This window comes from Hemitrygon akajei, chromosome 3 (genome assembly GCF_048418815.1).
Source record: "Hemitrygon akajei chromosome 3, sHemAka1.3, whole genome shotgun sequence".
Lineage (NCBI taxonomy): Eukaryota > Metazoa > Chordata > Chondrichthyes > Myliobatiformes > Dasyatidae > Hemitrygon > Hemitrygon akajei.
The window spans coordinates 113046373-113061675 of NC_133126.1; the positions used below are offsets into that span (position 1 = coordinate 113046373).

General features: G+C 38.3%; 1 protein-coding gene across 3 annotated transcripts in view; it reads left to right on the top strand.

Annotated features, from left to right (window-relative positions):
* The first annotated feature begins 2254 nt into the window (after positions 1-2254).
* LOC140725305 (histone deacetylase complex subunit SAP130-like) overlaps positions 2255-15303 on the top strand; it is a 65070-nt gene continuing 52021 nt past the window's right edge. For all 3 annotated transcript variants that reach the window (XM_073040608.1, XM_073040609.1, XM_073040610.1), the window contains exons 1-5: positions 2255-2409; positions 5480-5606; positions 6060-6304; positions 9786-9953; positions 10085-10217. In XM_073040608.1, the coding sequence (XP_072896709.1) occupies positions 5486-5606; positions 6060-6304; positions 9786-9953; positions 10085-10217 (667 nt within the window). In that variant the 5' untranslated portion in view covers positions 2255-2409; positions 5480-5485. The remainder of the gene's footprint in view (positions 2410-5479; positions 5607-6059; positions 6305-9785; positions 9954-10084; positions 10218-15303) is intronic.

Here is a 15303-nt window from a genome sequence, read left to right on the forward strand (position 1 = left end):
TGCACAAGTCACACCTAACTGTACTTCAACCAGTTGAACTGCAGCTGCCTTAAGCACTTCACATCCTCAATAAGTTACTCTACATTCTCCTCCATAATTACATCATTTAAACTTTACGTCTTCACAATTTCCACATTTATGTTCCCCACATTTACTACATCTTAGTTTCCCACGACATACTGCCACTACATGCCCAACCCTCCAACATTTGTAACATCTAAGTGGGGGTGGAATGTAAGTTTGTGCAACTAACAAACTAACTTTATCAGGGAATTACACTTCATCAAAACATACCAATATAAACTATCCATCCTTTCCCCATTTCTGATTACTTACAATATCTTTACCTCCTTAACCTTGCCTCACAATTAATGAGATTTAACCTCTTCTACCAACATCTCCACAGGAGCACCCATTCATTATAACACCCCTAATACCTCAATTTTCATCAAGCAACATAGACACTATCTTTTTTGCCAAGTAGTCTCACCCTTCCTCTCCATCACTTGAAATCAATCCAATACTATGTTTCTTTTTCAATTTCCAAGATCTAGATTCAACCTCATTCCAACCTCCTCCTGCTAATCCACACTCACCTGGACCCTCCATTTGTAGTCCCTTCCCCCCCCCCCATCTGAATCTATGCTATTTCCCAACAGCCCCACACTATTCACAGCCAGCACCACCAACTGCCACCCCTCCAAGCTGACTTCATCCCTTCTGAGCCAAGCCAAACTGAATTGCTTGATCCATGCCTACATGCTTTTATTCATTGAGTGGCTGCCAAATGATTGGCTGATTTGATATTTGCATTAATGAGCAGGTGTACCTAATAAAGTGCCTACTAAATGTTTATCAATCAGACCACAAGCTTGTGTATAATATACTGTTCTAGTCAGTACATCACAGGTAAGTGCAGTTAAGAGTGTGCATAGGAGATTTATGAGGATGTTATCAGTACAGCTAAATAACATTTGAGTGGAAAGATTGGATAAACATGGATTAAAGTCATAGCTTATAGAAACAGGCTTTTTGTCCTAGCTTATCCACGCTGACCTCAGTTGACACTATTTACCTACACTTGGCTCCAATTCCTCTAGAAGTGTCCTATCCATGAACATTACCAAACAACTTTTAAACATTCTCACATTGTACTTGCTTTTTTTGATCTTCTCAACAGTTTGCTCCATATACTCACTACTTTGTGTGGAAAAACTTGCTCCACACATCACTTTTAAATCTTTCTCCTCTCACCTTAAACCCAGTTTCAAAGTCTCCTATCATGGCAAAATTTCTACCTGCAATATTTAAAAACGTCTTCAAGCTCACCTCCTTCACTCCTGGGAAAGGAGTCCAGGCTGTCAAGCCTCTTCTTGTAGCTCAAGCCCTTCGGGCCCACTAACATCCTTGTTAATCATTTCTAAACCTTTTCCAATTTTATGACAGCCATCCTATATTCAGGCGACCACGATGATCCAAATGTGGCCTAACCAACGTCTTGAACAATTATAACATGATGTTCTAACTTCTATACTCACTGCCCCGTCCAATGAAGGCAAATAATCCAAAAGTCTTCATCACTGCCTTGTCTACCTGCGTCACCGCTATCAGAGAAGCATATCCCGAAGTGTCTGTTCTCCACTGGTTTCTAGGGCTTGCATAAACTATGTAAGAATTTTAGATAAAATTGAAGCAAGAAAATCGTGGTTAGTTAAAATTATGAGGGTGTGGTTAATAAATAAGAAAGATTCCGCTAGGCATTGAGGTACAAGATCTGGAAAATAGGCCGAAAATTATTGGGAGTCTTGCAGGTCAACTCGAGAGGCCTAATACCCGCCTTCTGAGTCACACATTAAATCGGGTTCTACCATGACCTTTAACAACAGAAAGCAGCAGGGAAAAGTTCGCGACGTCAGCCCTCCATGAGGGCACTGGTATAACAGGCATTTTCAGCCTCGCTGTTCCTTACAAAGGCCATGGCGGCGTCCCAGCATCGACGAATCCTGACCTCTGACCCCTGCTGCTGCCCGCCAACACACTCCGGAAACGTAAAAGACTACGGCTCCCAGAGAGCCGCGCGGGGGGCACGGATCTGTCATCTGTTGTCAAGGCAACAAGGGTACAGGGTTCACCGTTTCTTCCTGGTGACCAATAGAAGCTGGCAGAGCGGAGCGAGAGCTCGATGGCCAATCGGCATCTGCGTTGCATGTTGAATCGCTGCGCTAGGTCAGATTGTAACCCAATAGCAGAAGAAAGGATTCCACAACTCGACCAATCAGAGAAGAAGTTGCTTGGAACGTCGTTGATGGCCAGAGAAACCTCGGGAAGCGATTACCCGCAGCGGGGGAAAAAGTGCGAGTGTCGGTGGCTCCCTAGTAATCCCAACGGCCGCCGAGTGCAGGCCAAGAGGTGAGGGCACGGTAGGAAGCCAGTGGAAAGGAGTGGGGAAACACCTGAGGCCCTGAGTCGTGTGAGGGCCAGACGGGGGTGACGCTCAGGGCCCTGGGTCGTGTGAGGGGCAGACGGGGGAGACGCTCGGGATCCCAAGCCGCTCGAGGGGTGGGGTGGGGGTAGACGCATCGGATGTATGGCCTTCCTATTGAGTCAGTTGGGAGAGATTAGTTTCTGAGCAGTATTAGTGAGGGAGGTCGGGAGATACTATTGATGCCCAGTAACGTGTTTGGAGTTTAGGGAGCAGCATTAGATCCTGAACTCTTGTAGTGGAGTACAGGTAAACACCAGGGGGAGGGACCCCCCCCCCCCCCCCCGGACAGTGTTTGATAGATGCTGTTTGGGACCCAATCAGAAATTAGGATTAGTGTGTGTTCTCCTGACTTCCCCTTCCTGAAGCCCCAATCAATTCCATGGTCTTGCCGATGTTCAGTGCAAGGACGATGTTGTATGTTGCCTCGTTGTCATCGAAGATAATACCAATAACCGTAGCGTTATCTGCAAATTTATAAGGTGGCATTTGAGCTGTATTTAGCCATACAATCATGAATGGAGCGAGTAAAGTGGTGAGATGAGATACGAGTGAAAAATGTCAAACCATGACACTGCTTATGAGGCCCTGAAAACTGATAGGAAAACCTGTGAGTCATGAAAAAGTAAAGGACAAATGTCATCAGAAGCACTGTCAGAGAGAAACTAACACTGCAAGGCTTGGAAGTGCGTGTGTGTGTGTTGAGAGAGAGAGAGAGAGATTGTTTAAAAATTGCCACAGAGGCAAGTTATCTGTTGTTTATGATGGCAAATCACCTTTCATTCCTTTTCATTTAAACCCAAGATGTTCTTCAATGTGCTTTTCCCTCATGACCCTATCTGTAAATACATCTGTATATATGCCTCAACTATGAGGTGGTTGGTGCTTCAGTCTAATCAAACCCTGGATGAAGTTGTTTCTCCTGAATTCTTTATTTGGGTTATTAGTGACTATGTGCCACAAAAGTTTAGAATCATAGAACTGTACAGTGTGGACAGACCATGTCTCCTGAAGAAGGGTCTCGGGTAAAAACGTCGATTGTTTACTCTTTTCCATAGATGCTGCTTGGCCTGATGAGTTCCTCTAGCATTTGTGTGTGTTGTTTTGGATTTCCAGCGTCTGCAGAATTTCTCATATCCATGTTAACATCTCGTGGAACACATGGGAAATGATATGCAAGATGTACTTCAGTCCCATCTCATCCATACCTGTCAGCTAGACTCGTATCCACCCTTGTGCCTTCTGAATAATATGACACATTCTGCTTTTTTCCCCCTGCTATTAGTCTTGTCATGTTTCCCAATTTTTTTCAAGGAATATTTCATTTTAAGGAAAGCTGGGGAGGGGTTCCATTTACAGGCTCTAGATCATCACTTTACTCATGGTAGCCCACAATTCCTTCCTTGCCCCTCCAAGAAGTTGTATCGTTTGTATCTGTATTTCAATGCTTTGACTTTGTGATGAGGCTGAAGATTTGTAAGCCTTTAAGTCTCAGGCTAGGCATTGTGCCCAGCTTTAGGGATTGTGTTTTGGAAGGCTGATGAGTGTGTGATGTGGCGATTTACTAGAATTAGATTATTTGGAGTTATGAGTAGGAGGTCATTTATTTGTCTATAGTACTTTTTCAGATGGTTTCATTTATTTATTGAGATACAGCACGGAATAGGCCCATCTGGCCCTTCGAGCCACGCTGCTCAGTAATCCCCTGATTGAACCCTAGCCTAATCACAGGACAATTAACAATGGTCAATTAACCTACCAACCAGTACTTCCTTGGGCTGTGGGAGGAAACCAGAGCACCCACACGGCCACAGGGAGAACGTACAGACTCCTCACAGGCTGTGGCAGGAATTGAGCCCTGGTCGCTTGTGTTAAAAACCATGGATATGAGAAGGCAGGAAAATGGATCCACCATGATATCCAAGTAACTGGTCGATCAGTATGCTTCCATTTATAATAAACTTGCCATCTAGTATTGAAGAATCAAGTTTCTCATATTTGGCATTTTCCTAGTGTCTTGAAGCTCTTCAGCTAGCTGAAACTTTTCTTCCAAGTCATTGCTATCCTTCCAGAAATATGATACTCTGAATTCAACAGAGCACTTCAGTGGAAATTGAGCTGGTGATTTGAAGTTTAGTGTGACTTCCTCTTTCAGGCTTTTTTCTTTAAAAAGTCTTTTGTACCAAAAGGGACCTCAGTTATGTGGTGACAGAAGTGACATTTTTATTAGTGCAGAGCAAATTATGGAGCAATTTTATAAAGATGCTTACTAAGAATCTTGCTGGATCTGTTGGGGAGAAGCTATCTTGTTTGGGGATAAGTAACCATGAAACAATAATGCTAAGTGGAGACCGGCCAAGAGGGGAATGAGAGAGTTATCACTTGGAGTACACTACATGAAGTATGATGGAAACAGTTCCAAAAATAACTTTATAAAAGAATAAATACAGTTTTTTTTAAAAAAGAAGAGTGTTACAGGGCAGTGAGAAAAGCAGGGAAAGGGATAAATTGGAGAGCTCTTTCAAAGAGCTTGTCCAGAAGCAATGGGCTGTGGTTCCTGTGTTATATAATGTTGTCTTTGACACTCTGGAATGTAATGTGCTGCCTACAATAACAAAAAATTTGGATGCCCTTTCATTAAATGGTAAAAATAATGTATTAAAAAATTTGAAATAACAGCAAAAAGTGCCAGAAAAATTCAGCAAATCAGTCAGCATCTGTGGTTGTGTGCCTGCCGCCCTTCATCAGAACTGGAAGAGAGATGGATGCCTGTTAATTTTCACTCGGAGTGAAGGGGGATGGGAGGTGGGTGGAAGAAAGAAAATGTGTGTGATAGGGTGAGTAGAAGTAGAAATGGCAGCAGTAACCGGCACATTAAGTTGCTTGGTCCATGGAGGTCTCACAGATTTTCATTCACCTGCTTTTTTGCTCTTCAATTTCTTTTCGCCTCTCTGCTATTCTTGCTGTATAATTGACTTTGTTGTTGATTTATTCTAGGGTCCAATGAGCACCCAACAGTTTCCACGACCTGGTGTATCTTCGTCAAGCTTGGGAGTTAGCCAGTCTACCATCACCAGCATGCAGAGCACTAGTGGTACGGTGACATCAGGCAATACCATCACAGGTATATGTTGAACATCTTCGTTTTCCTCAGATTCAGCTTCTGTGAAGATTAATAAATAATAATTTTTTAAAATTAAGTTGGTTTTGCTGTGCTTGGCTTGGTTTGCACTGTCATGATGGTACCTCTGCATGTTAGAGCATCTCAAAGTGACTTGTATAGATAGGATTGCTTTAACGTGATTTGTGAGTTATCCTGACAAGCTGACAGGATACTGTTCATTATAGTGCACGTTCATTTTTATTTAATATTAGGTCACAAGAATTGGAAGAGCTTAGGAAAACATAGGGCTGGAGAATGCTATAGAGAAAGATGGAGGTGGGCTAGTGTATTGAGGCTGAGGGGAGGTTAAAGTCAAGAAGGATGCTGAGCAGGCTTTCAGGAGTGTAGCTAGTTACCTATTCAAAATGGCGTGTTAAAGCTTTACTGTGTACATTGATTACTGTTTCTCCCCAGCTACCAGTGAGGAGATGGAGCATGTACCACGTGAACACTCTAATCCGATATCTTCACTGCCATTCCGTGATGACAAGCAGGAGACTGTGGTCGTTCGGCCTTACCCACAAGTGCAGACTCACACACAGTCATTAGCGACAGCCCAGCATCACATGCAGCAGCCTGGAGTGCCTGTAACTATGGGCGCTCCTCCCACTCACCTAGCACAGGCCACTCAACTGTCCTTCCCAGAAGGTCTGATGAAGGTATGTGCTCTTCTGTTTTTAAAAATTATAAGCAGAGCCCATTAAGTTTTAAATTAAGATTCAGCAAGCAAGGCCTAGGGACATAAAATGTGCACCTGAGGTGGAATTTGAGGTTGTTTATAGCCAGTGTTCCATTAAACACATCAGTGAATGTCCCACATGGTGTTGGTAATTTTCCATCCAGGGATGTAATCCCTGCATTTTGCAACAGTTTTATCCTTGTGATTTAACTATTCTGGTTAAGTTGCATAAACTTGGGTTGACTCATTAAGAGACAATCTAATCAAAGTCTTCAAAATAATGAAGAGATTCATTATGGTAGAAACTTTCTTTAGGCAAAACCATCAAGAGGAAGAGGCTGTAACTAAAATTAATGTAGTCCTATTTATAAATCAGGAGGTATTTGTTGTCTTAAGTTTAGTGAAAACGTATACATTTTCTTACAAGTTAGTTGATACAGGAGTTCACATGACTAGGACCAATAGACTACAGGAAGTAAGAATATCAAAGGAAGTGGGACAAATGTATAAAATGTTGCGATGTATGAATCATTCATGATTTAATTAGATGACATAGCAGACTTGAGCTGAGTGGTCTGCTCATATCGCTGCACATCTAAAGTCTATGCACTGGTGATATGTCAGTTCCAAGTACTGCCTGTACGTCCAAGCTCAGTAATGCATCTTGTTGGAGTTTGTAATAAAAGTTGGTGTACTGAATGTGGTTGTATCCCAATTCTGTGATGTCAGAAATACTAGGCTGGGCTTATTATTCTTGGTGAAGGTAATTCACTGTTGCTTTGACCTGTTAGAATTCAGTTATTTCAGAATGACTCATCTTCTCAGATGTTGCTTTTAGCACATTCAGTAATGTGGAATCTGTTTGTAATGCTCTCCTTTCAAGGCAATGATCCATATAGGAAGTTTCTGTTTTAATTAGCAGTCAGAAAAGAATATTGTTTAGACACCATTAAAGTAATTTTTCAGGTGCCCAACTAAATACGTTGCGAGATTTATGAGGGAACTATCCCGGTTAAATTTGGTGACTTGAAATGAGTTATAGATACCTCTGTCAACTTCATGTTGAAGACATGTAAAGTACTTGGCAACATAAACTGCAGACTTGAATATTGAAGCGGATTATTGAGTTCTGATCAGTAACTCACTTTTAGTTCTCAACTAAGGCTGTCCAGGTTCTCCGAACTCAACATGATTATGCCAGCCTTAGTGGTTCTAGTCGTTTGTAGTAGTAAATGAAACCCTTTTAAGACATTGGACTGGTTGCTGTATATCTTATGAAAACTTTGTGTCATTTATTATTCCACATTGTGTGAGGTGTCTAAATTTATATGAGTTGCTGCCAACAGTTAATTTGCAATTTGATTTGTGCTTGATCATGTTTTTTTTGATACTTGAAATACAAGATGTAGGGAAAGGGGATATGTGACATGTTAGCTATTGTTTTTGCAGTTGGTAACTTATTCCAGTATGCTCTTCAAAATCATTCTTCTGCCTTTTGGTTTGAAATTCTGTGCATGTACGTATTTGATTTAAGGACACCCATGTGTTCGTTTCCTTTAGTTGGTAGATTTGTTCATTTGTAGCTGTTTAGCGTTCAGGCCAACCTTTGTGGGGTATATCTGGGGAATATCTCATGCTCTCTCTCTCTCTCTCTCTCTCTCTCTCTCTCTCCCCCCTATTCCTGTTTAAATGTTGTGATTATATCACCTCCTTTGATAGAATATCATATCCTGCTGCTACTCTCCCAACCCAGTGACAAATGATTTCACTGAAGGAAATCTGCCCATGCAAATTGGTAGATATGATTTGGGTTACTACAGAAAACAAATGCCTCTGCCACTAGGAGAAATTGGCTTACCAACAGTTCCCAAGAATAAACATCTAGTTTAAGATGGCACTGCTGATGCCCAATGACTACTTATCACATCAAAACAAAGAAAACTGCTAAATGTCATATTAATAATGCTTCATTAAAAACAATCAACACTAGCAATGGAGAGGCAAGGGATATCGCAGGTGAGAAGTGGTCAGGGAAGATGGAGGTGAGGTGCAGGGAAGGCATGGTTGAGGCAAGTGAGTCGTGGTATTCCTGAGTGTAAGGAAAGTGCTGACGTCTGATGAATTTAAACGCTGGGCCAAATTGGAAAGTTCGGGTATGGGATGAATTGCGGCGGTGGGGTTCAGACCCCAGAGCGGTCTGAGAGCAAGAAACAACCTGATGTTTGGATGATTTAGTGCTGGCCCAGACTGAAAAGGTCAGGGTGTTGGGACTGGAGGCGAGATGAGGTCTGGTTTTGCTTACTGCTCCGTGGCATTTTCTCAGTTCCACGCTGAACTGAGGCAGTGGCCTGCTGCAGCTGCTGTAATGCCTGGCTTCACGTCTGTGGTCTCGCAATGTTTACTCAGCTCCACACTGAACTGAGGCTGTGGCCTGTTTGAGCTGCTGTAATGCCTGGCTTCATATCTTCCATCAGTTCTGATGCTATTTTTATTGTTTGCACGATTTGTTTTTTTCTCTCTCTCTGTTTGATGGACTTCATTTTTTTAATGGGTTCTTTTGAGGTTTCCTTCTTTTGTGGCTGCCTGCAAGGAGCTGAACCTCAAAGTTGTATTAAATACACATACTTTGATAATAAATATACTTTGAACTTTGAAGAGAATCCTTGCTAACTCGGGTATTGTCTGTATTTCCGTCAGGTCACTTCTTAGTGTCCGTTCCGAGGAGACAAGTGCGGGCCACACTGTCTCTCTACAGTCCTCTAATCCTAGGAGCATCTTGAATGTGGTCTATTCATCTTATTGGCTATAAAACCTTCATCAACTATAATGACATTTTGTTGCTTTATCTACTCATTTATGTTTTCTTGTCCGGCGGGTCGGTGTTAACTTCTCATTACATATGTTTCATCTAGCAACCTTTCATCTTACAAATTACTTCAGGCATTGTAGCCAAATCTGCTACCTTTGAGCACCAGAAAGACAGACTTGACTCCAGTAGATGTGATAAATGATGAATGGGATACCAGCTTCATTTATCCTGCCTGAAGGCCCACACAAGGAACTGGGTGCTTTCTTCCTCCATTCTATACTTCAATGTCTCTCCATGTGTTCACTTGTATGTGTTTTAAAATGATTAATATTAACCGTGTCTGTGAGGAAAGCTGCTGATCCTGCTTAAGTGAGAATGCTATGATAACCTGCCAGTATCAAACTCTGTTACTTTACCACAATGATGCCATAGATAGTTGAAGTGCTACAGAATTATTTTTAATGAATCCTGAGATTAATTTGTCAGGTGTTCTGAGCGACTGCACCTATCTTGTCTCTCTTCCACATGTGCGTATTTGGAGGAGGGGCAAATAAAAGCTCCAAATAAGCTGAAGTTTAAGCAACTTCTCCGAGCTTTACTGTTGCCCTTTTATGTTTTTCTCTGAAGTCAGACTGAAATTTTGCTTTTCCAGACCACGCTGAAGTCACCCTTGCCAAGTAGGCCGATTGCTCCTGCTCCATCATCTGGCTTGGGACACTTGACTGTTCCTCCTAAAGTTTCAGGACATGTAACTGTTAGCATGGACACCAGTGTTCCACAGGCCTCTGCTATTCCTGTGGCTACTATCAGTGGGCAGCAGGTAAGTACACAATTGTCTTAATTTTGTTCAAAGCTTAAAACACTACATTCATGCACTCGGTTAAGAAGACCATTTAATCTTGCAATTGTGGTATCAGTATTGTGACTTCATTTTGATGATCTTCTTTGTAGGGACATCCCAACATCCCTCATCTGATGGGTCCCAATGTGCAGATGTCTATTATCCGAAACTCTGTTCCCGCTTCCCTCCACATTGGACCATCTACTGCACAGCCTCATATGTTTTCGTCTCATGTGCCTAGAGGTAACATAATTTTTAATGGCATTTTCCATATGTAAAAGATAACATGGATGTGTTTTGAAACACAGTTTTCACTTTCCATCCTCCGTTCATTTTTGTTTTGGCCTGTAGGCACAGTTTATATAAGTAATTTAATTCTTCCGATAAATTAGTAAAAATGAGAATTCTCGTAACTCGTTCAGGTCCACGTAAAGGTTTGTATGCAACAGACAGCTGAAGTAATCTTTATTATTTCTGTAAATCTTTCTTTCTTTCTTTTCAAATCTTTTTATTGATTTTTTGAAAAAAACGTAAGTAAAATATAAGTACAAAAACATTTGAGAGTACACAATAGATTCATTAATAATCAATTATGTATTAATCAATGTAAAAAGTCTCCCAAACTTATAATATTAATATAAAGGATTTAAAAAGAAAAGCAAAAAAAAAAAACCCCAAAAAGAAGAAGAAAAAAAAACAATATATATAAAAAAAAAACAACTAACATGGGCAATTGTATAATGTTAAATACATACAGTAGTGCCAATGACTCCGAACCTCCATTTATACAATTCAGGATGGTAACAATAAGGTTCAGGATCAGACCATTTAATTCGCATGAAAATGTTGAATAAATGGTCTCCAAGTTTCCTCAAATTTAACTGAGGAGTTAAAGACCACACTTCTAATTTTTTCTAAACTCAAACAGGAAATGGTTTGAGAGAGCCACTGAAATACAGTTGGAGGATTAATTTCTTTCCAGTTCAATAAAATAGATCTTCTAGCCATTAGTGTAACAAATGCAATCATTCGCTGAGATGAAGCAGATAGACACATATTATCTATCATAGGTAGACCAAAGATTGCAGTAAAAGGATGCGGTTGAAGATTAATATTTAAAACTCTTGAAATGATATTAAAAATATCCTTCCAATAGCTTTGTAAACAAGGACAAGACCAAAACATATGGGTCAATGTAGCAATATCAGAATGACATCTATCACAGGTTGGATTAACATAAGAATAAAATCGAGCAAGTTTATTTTTAGACATGTGAGCTCTATGTACAACCTTGAATTGTATTAGAGCATGTTTAGCACAAATAGAGGATGAGTTTACTAATAATAAAATTTTTTCCCATTGCTCAGTAGATATAGGGCAATGCAATTCTTCCTGCCATTCCTTCTTAATTTTTTCTGATATATCTGGCTGTACCTTCATAATCATATTGTAAATGATAGCTACTAAACCCTTTTGATAAGGATTAAGAGTTAGAATTCTCTCTGTAATGTCCAATGGACATTCTTTCGAAAAAGACTTTAATTCATTATATAGAAAATTTCTAATTTGTAAGTATCTAAAAAAATGGGTTTTAGATAAATTATATTTGTTAGATAACTGTTCAAAGGACATAATGTTATCATCCAAAAACAGATCACGAAAACATGTTATACCTTTTGTTTTCCATAGGAAAAAAGCTTGATCTATAGATGATGGCCGAAAGAAGTAATTAGATATTATAGGACTTGACAGTATAAACTTATTCAAGCCAAAAGATTTACGAAATTGAAACCAGATTCGTAATGTATACTTAACTATGGGATTAGTTATCTGTTTATTAATTTTGAGTAACGAAAAAGGAAGTGAAGATCCTAAGATTGAGATCAATGAGAAATCTTGCACAGATTTACATTCCAAATTTACCCATTGTGGACCAGCTACTGTAGTCAATTCTTGTGTCCAAAATATCAAATACCGTATATTAACTGCCCAATAGTAAAATCTTAGGTTTGGTAAAGCCAAGCCGCCCTCCTTCTTTGGCTTCTGTAAATATTTTTTACCTAATCTAGGATTTTTGTTCTGCCACAAATAGGAAGATATTTTAGAGTCAACCATATCAAAAAAAGATTTAGGGATAAAAATTGGTAATGCTTGAAATAAATATAGAAATTTAGGTAGTATCATCATCTTAATGGCATTAACTCTGCCTACCAAAGACAAAGATAGTGGGGACCATCTATTAGCAAGTTGCTTAATTTGATCTATTAAGGGTAAAAAATTAGTTTTAAACAGATCTTTATGTTTTTTAGTAATTTTAATACCTAAATAGGTAAAATGATCTGTAACGATTCTATATGGTACATGATTATAAATTGGAATATACATATTTAATGGAAAAAGTTCACTCTTATTAAAATTCAATTTATAACCAGAAAAATTACTAAATTGAGCAAGTAAAGAAGAAATAGCAGGAATAGAACTTTCAGGATCAGATATATATAATAATAAATCGTCCGCATATAATGATACCTTATACATCGTCTCTCCACGGGTAATGCCTAAAATATTGGGTGATTCACGAATAGCTATAGCCAAGGGTTCTAAAGCAATATCAAATAATAAAGGGCTCAAAGGACAACCTTGCCTTGTACCGCGAAATAATTGAAAAAAAGGGGATTTTTGATTATTGGTAAAAACCGAAGCTAAAGGTTTATGATATATTAACTTAATCCATGATATAAATTTTGATCTAAAATTAAAATGTTGCAACGTATTGAATAAATATGACCATTCGACTCTATCAAATGCTTTTTCGGCATCCAAAGAGATAATACATTCTGGGATTTTAGATGTAGAGGTGTAAACAATATTAATTAATTTTCTAATGTTAAAAGATGAATAGCGATTTTTAATAAATCCGGTCTGATCCTCAGAAATAATCCGAGGTAATATATTTTCTAATCTAATAGCTAAAATTTTACTAAAAATCTTAAAATCCGTATTCAGCAAAGATATAGGTCGATAGGATGCACATTCAGTCGGGTCTTTATCTTTTTTAAGAATTAAAGAAATAGAAGCTTCATAAAAAGATTGTGGTAGTTTACCTATACTTAATGCATCTGTAAAAATTTTACAAAGCCAAGGAGAAAGTATAGAAGAAAAGGATTTAAAAAATTCTACGGAAAAACCATCTGGACCTGAAGCTTTACCCGAGTTCATTGAAAAAATAGCCTTTTCTATTTCAGACTCGGTAATAGGTATATCCAAAAATACATTATCTTCAACAGTTACTTTTGGAATATTCAATTTCCCTAAAAATTCATTCATAATAGAAGAGTCCTTAGTACATTCTGATTGATATAAGGAATTATAAAAATCTTGAAAGGCTTTATTTATCTCTTTATGGTCAATCGTCAAAGTACCATCTTGTTTACAAATCCTAGTAATTTGTCGCTTATCTGAAGCAATTTTCAATTGATTAGCTAGTAGTTTACCTGACTTATCTCCATATGTATAAAATTGAGCTTTCGATTTAATTAACTGACTCAATCGAGGAGGTTAATAGTAAACTATGTTCCATTTGGAGTTCCACTCTTTCTTTATAAAGTTCTTTACTAGGAGTTGATGAGTAGATCTTATCAATTGCCTTAATTTTATCAACTAATGTTAATATTTTGGAATTAGTTCGTTTCCTAACTCCAGCAGAATATGAAATAATCTGTCCACGAATATATGCCTTAAAAGTATCCCACAAAATTCCACTAGAGATCTCTGCTGTAGAATTTATTGAGAAAAACAAATCAATTTGCTGTTTAATAAAGTTAATAAAGTCAGAGTCCTGCAAAAGAACAGGATTAAGCCTCCAACTTTTCGTACTAATATATGAATCCGTCACCTTAATAGATAACTTCAAAGGTGCATGATCAGATATGGTAATTGAGTCATATTTACAATCCATGACATCTGTAAGTAAATGCTGATCAATGAAAAAGTAATCAATTCTTGAATAACTATGATAGACATGGGAAAAGTATGAAAACTCTTTGTCATTAGGGTGTAAAAAACGCCAAATTTCACAAATAGCTGAATCAATCATAAAGGAATTAATAAGAGAAGCCGATTTATTCGGAAAAATTTGAATGGGCTTGGATCTATCCATCACAGGGTTTAAACAACAATTAAAATCCCCGCCCATTATCAATCTATATTGATTCAGATTAGGAAAGGATGTAAATAAACATTTAAAAAATTCAGGACAATCAGTATTTGGAGCATAAACATTAACTAGAAGAACTTTTTGATTACAAAGTAAACCAGTAATAAGCAAAAATCTACCCTGCGGATCTGAAATTGTTTCATGATGTATAAAAGCAGTAGATGAGTCTATAAAAATAGACACACCTCTCACTTTGGCTTGCGCATTTGAGTGGTACTGTTGGCCCTTCCAGAACCTAAACAAGCGCTGACTATCCATCTTCCTTACATGAGTCTCTTGTATAAAGATAACATTAGCATTCATTCTATGGAATACTTTGAATACTTTTTTCCGTTTGATCGGATGATTTAAACCATTAGTATTCCAAGAAACGAAATTAATAGTCTTAACCATCTTGACAGTATATATTACAGTTAATACATAAGTTCGAAAGAAAAGTGAACTCATGAACCCGGAAGAAGGAAATAAGTTCAAAAGGAAACCGGAAGTCATAGCACTGCAGCCATTTTTGTAGTTTCATATGCGCCCATAAAATAAAACTAAGCGAAAAGCAAGCAAAAAAACAAAAAAAGAAAGAAAAATCCCCCTCCCACCACCCTTGAAACCCCAAGAAAAAAGCCAAAAAAGGCAAGCGAGCGAGCTAATACTAAAACTACCCCCATGTCTCAAGACGGCAACTCGAACGTAATAGAGTTAAGAAAATACAAACAACCCACATTATAAAAAGGGTTAATACTACAAAAGTTAAGATATAAAATTAGTGTTATAAATGTATATAAACAAAAAAGTTAAAAGAAAAGAATTAAAACAATAAATAAAAGTTTCAAACTTTCAAATACATCAAATCAGTTATGACGCTCCAAACACTGGAGTCAGTCGGGAAGAAGAAACGCCATTTTTTTCCCCTCAGTCTTAATATTCAGATGTTAAAAGTATAAAAGAAAGCGTATATCGTTTTTTATTTTAAAAAAAGAAAAACAAAAGAGAGACCCTAATCGGTCATTTTCAACGCTAATAGATTAATAATATGAAAAACTATAAAATCAGCATAAACCCAGCAGAAAAAAAAGAAAGCTTTAATCGTATATAAAAAATATATGCAAGCCATATAAA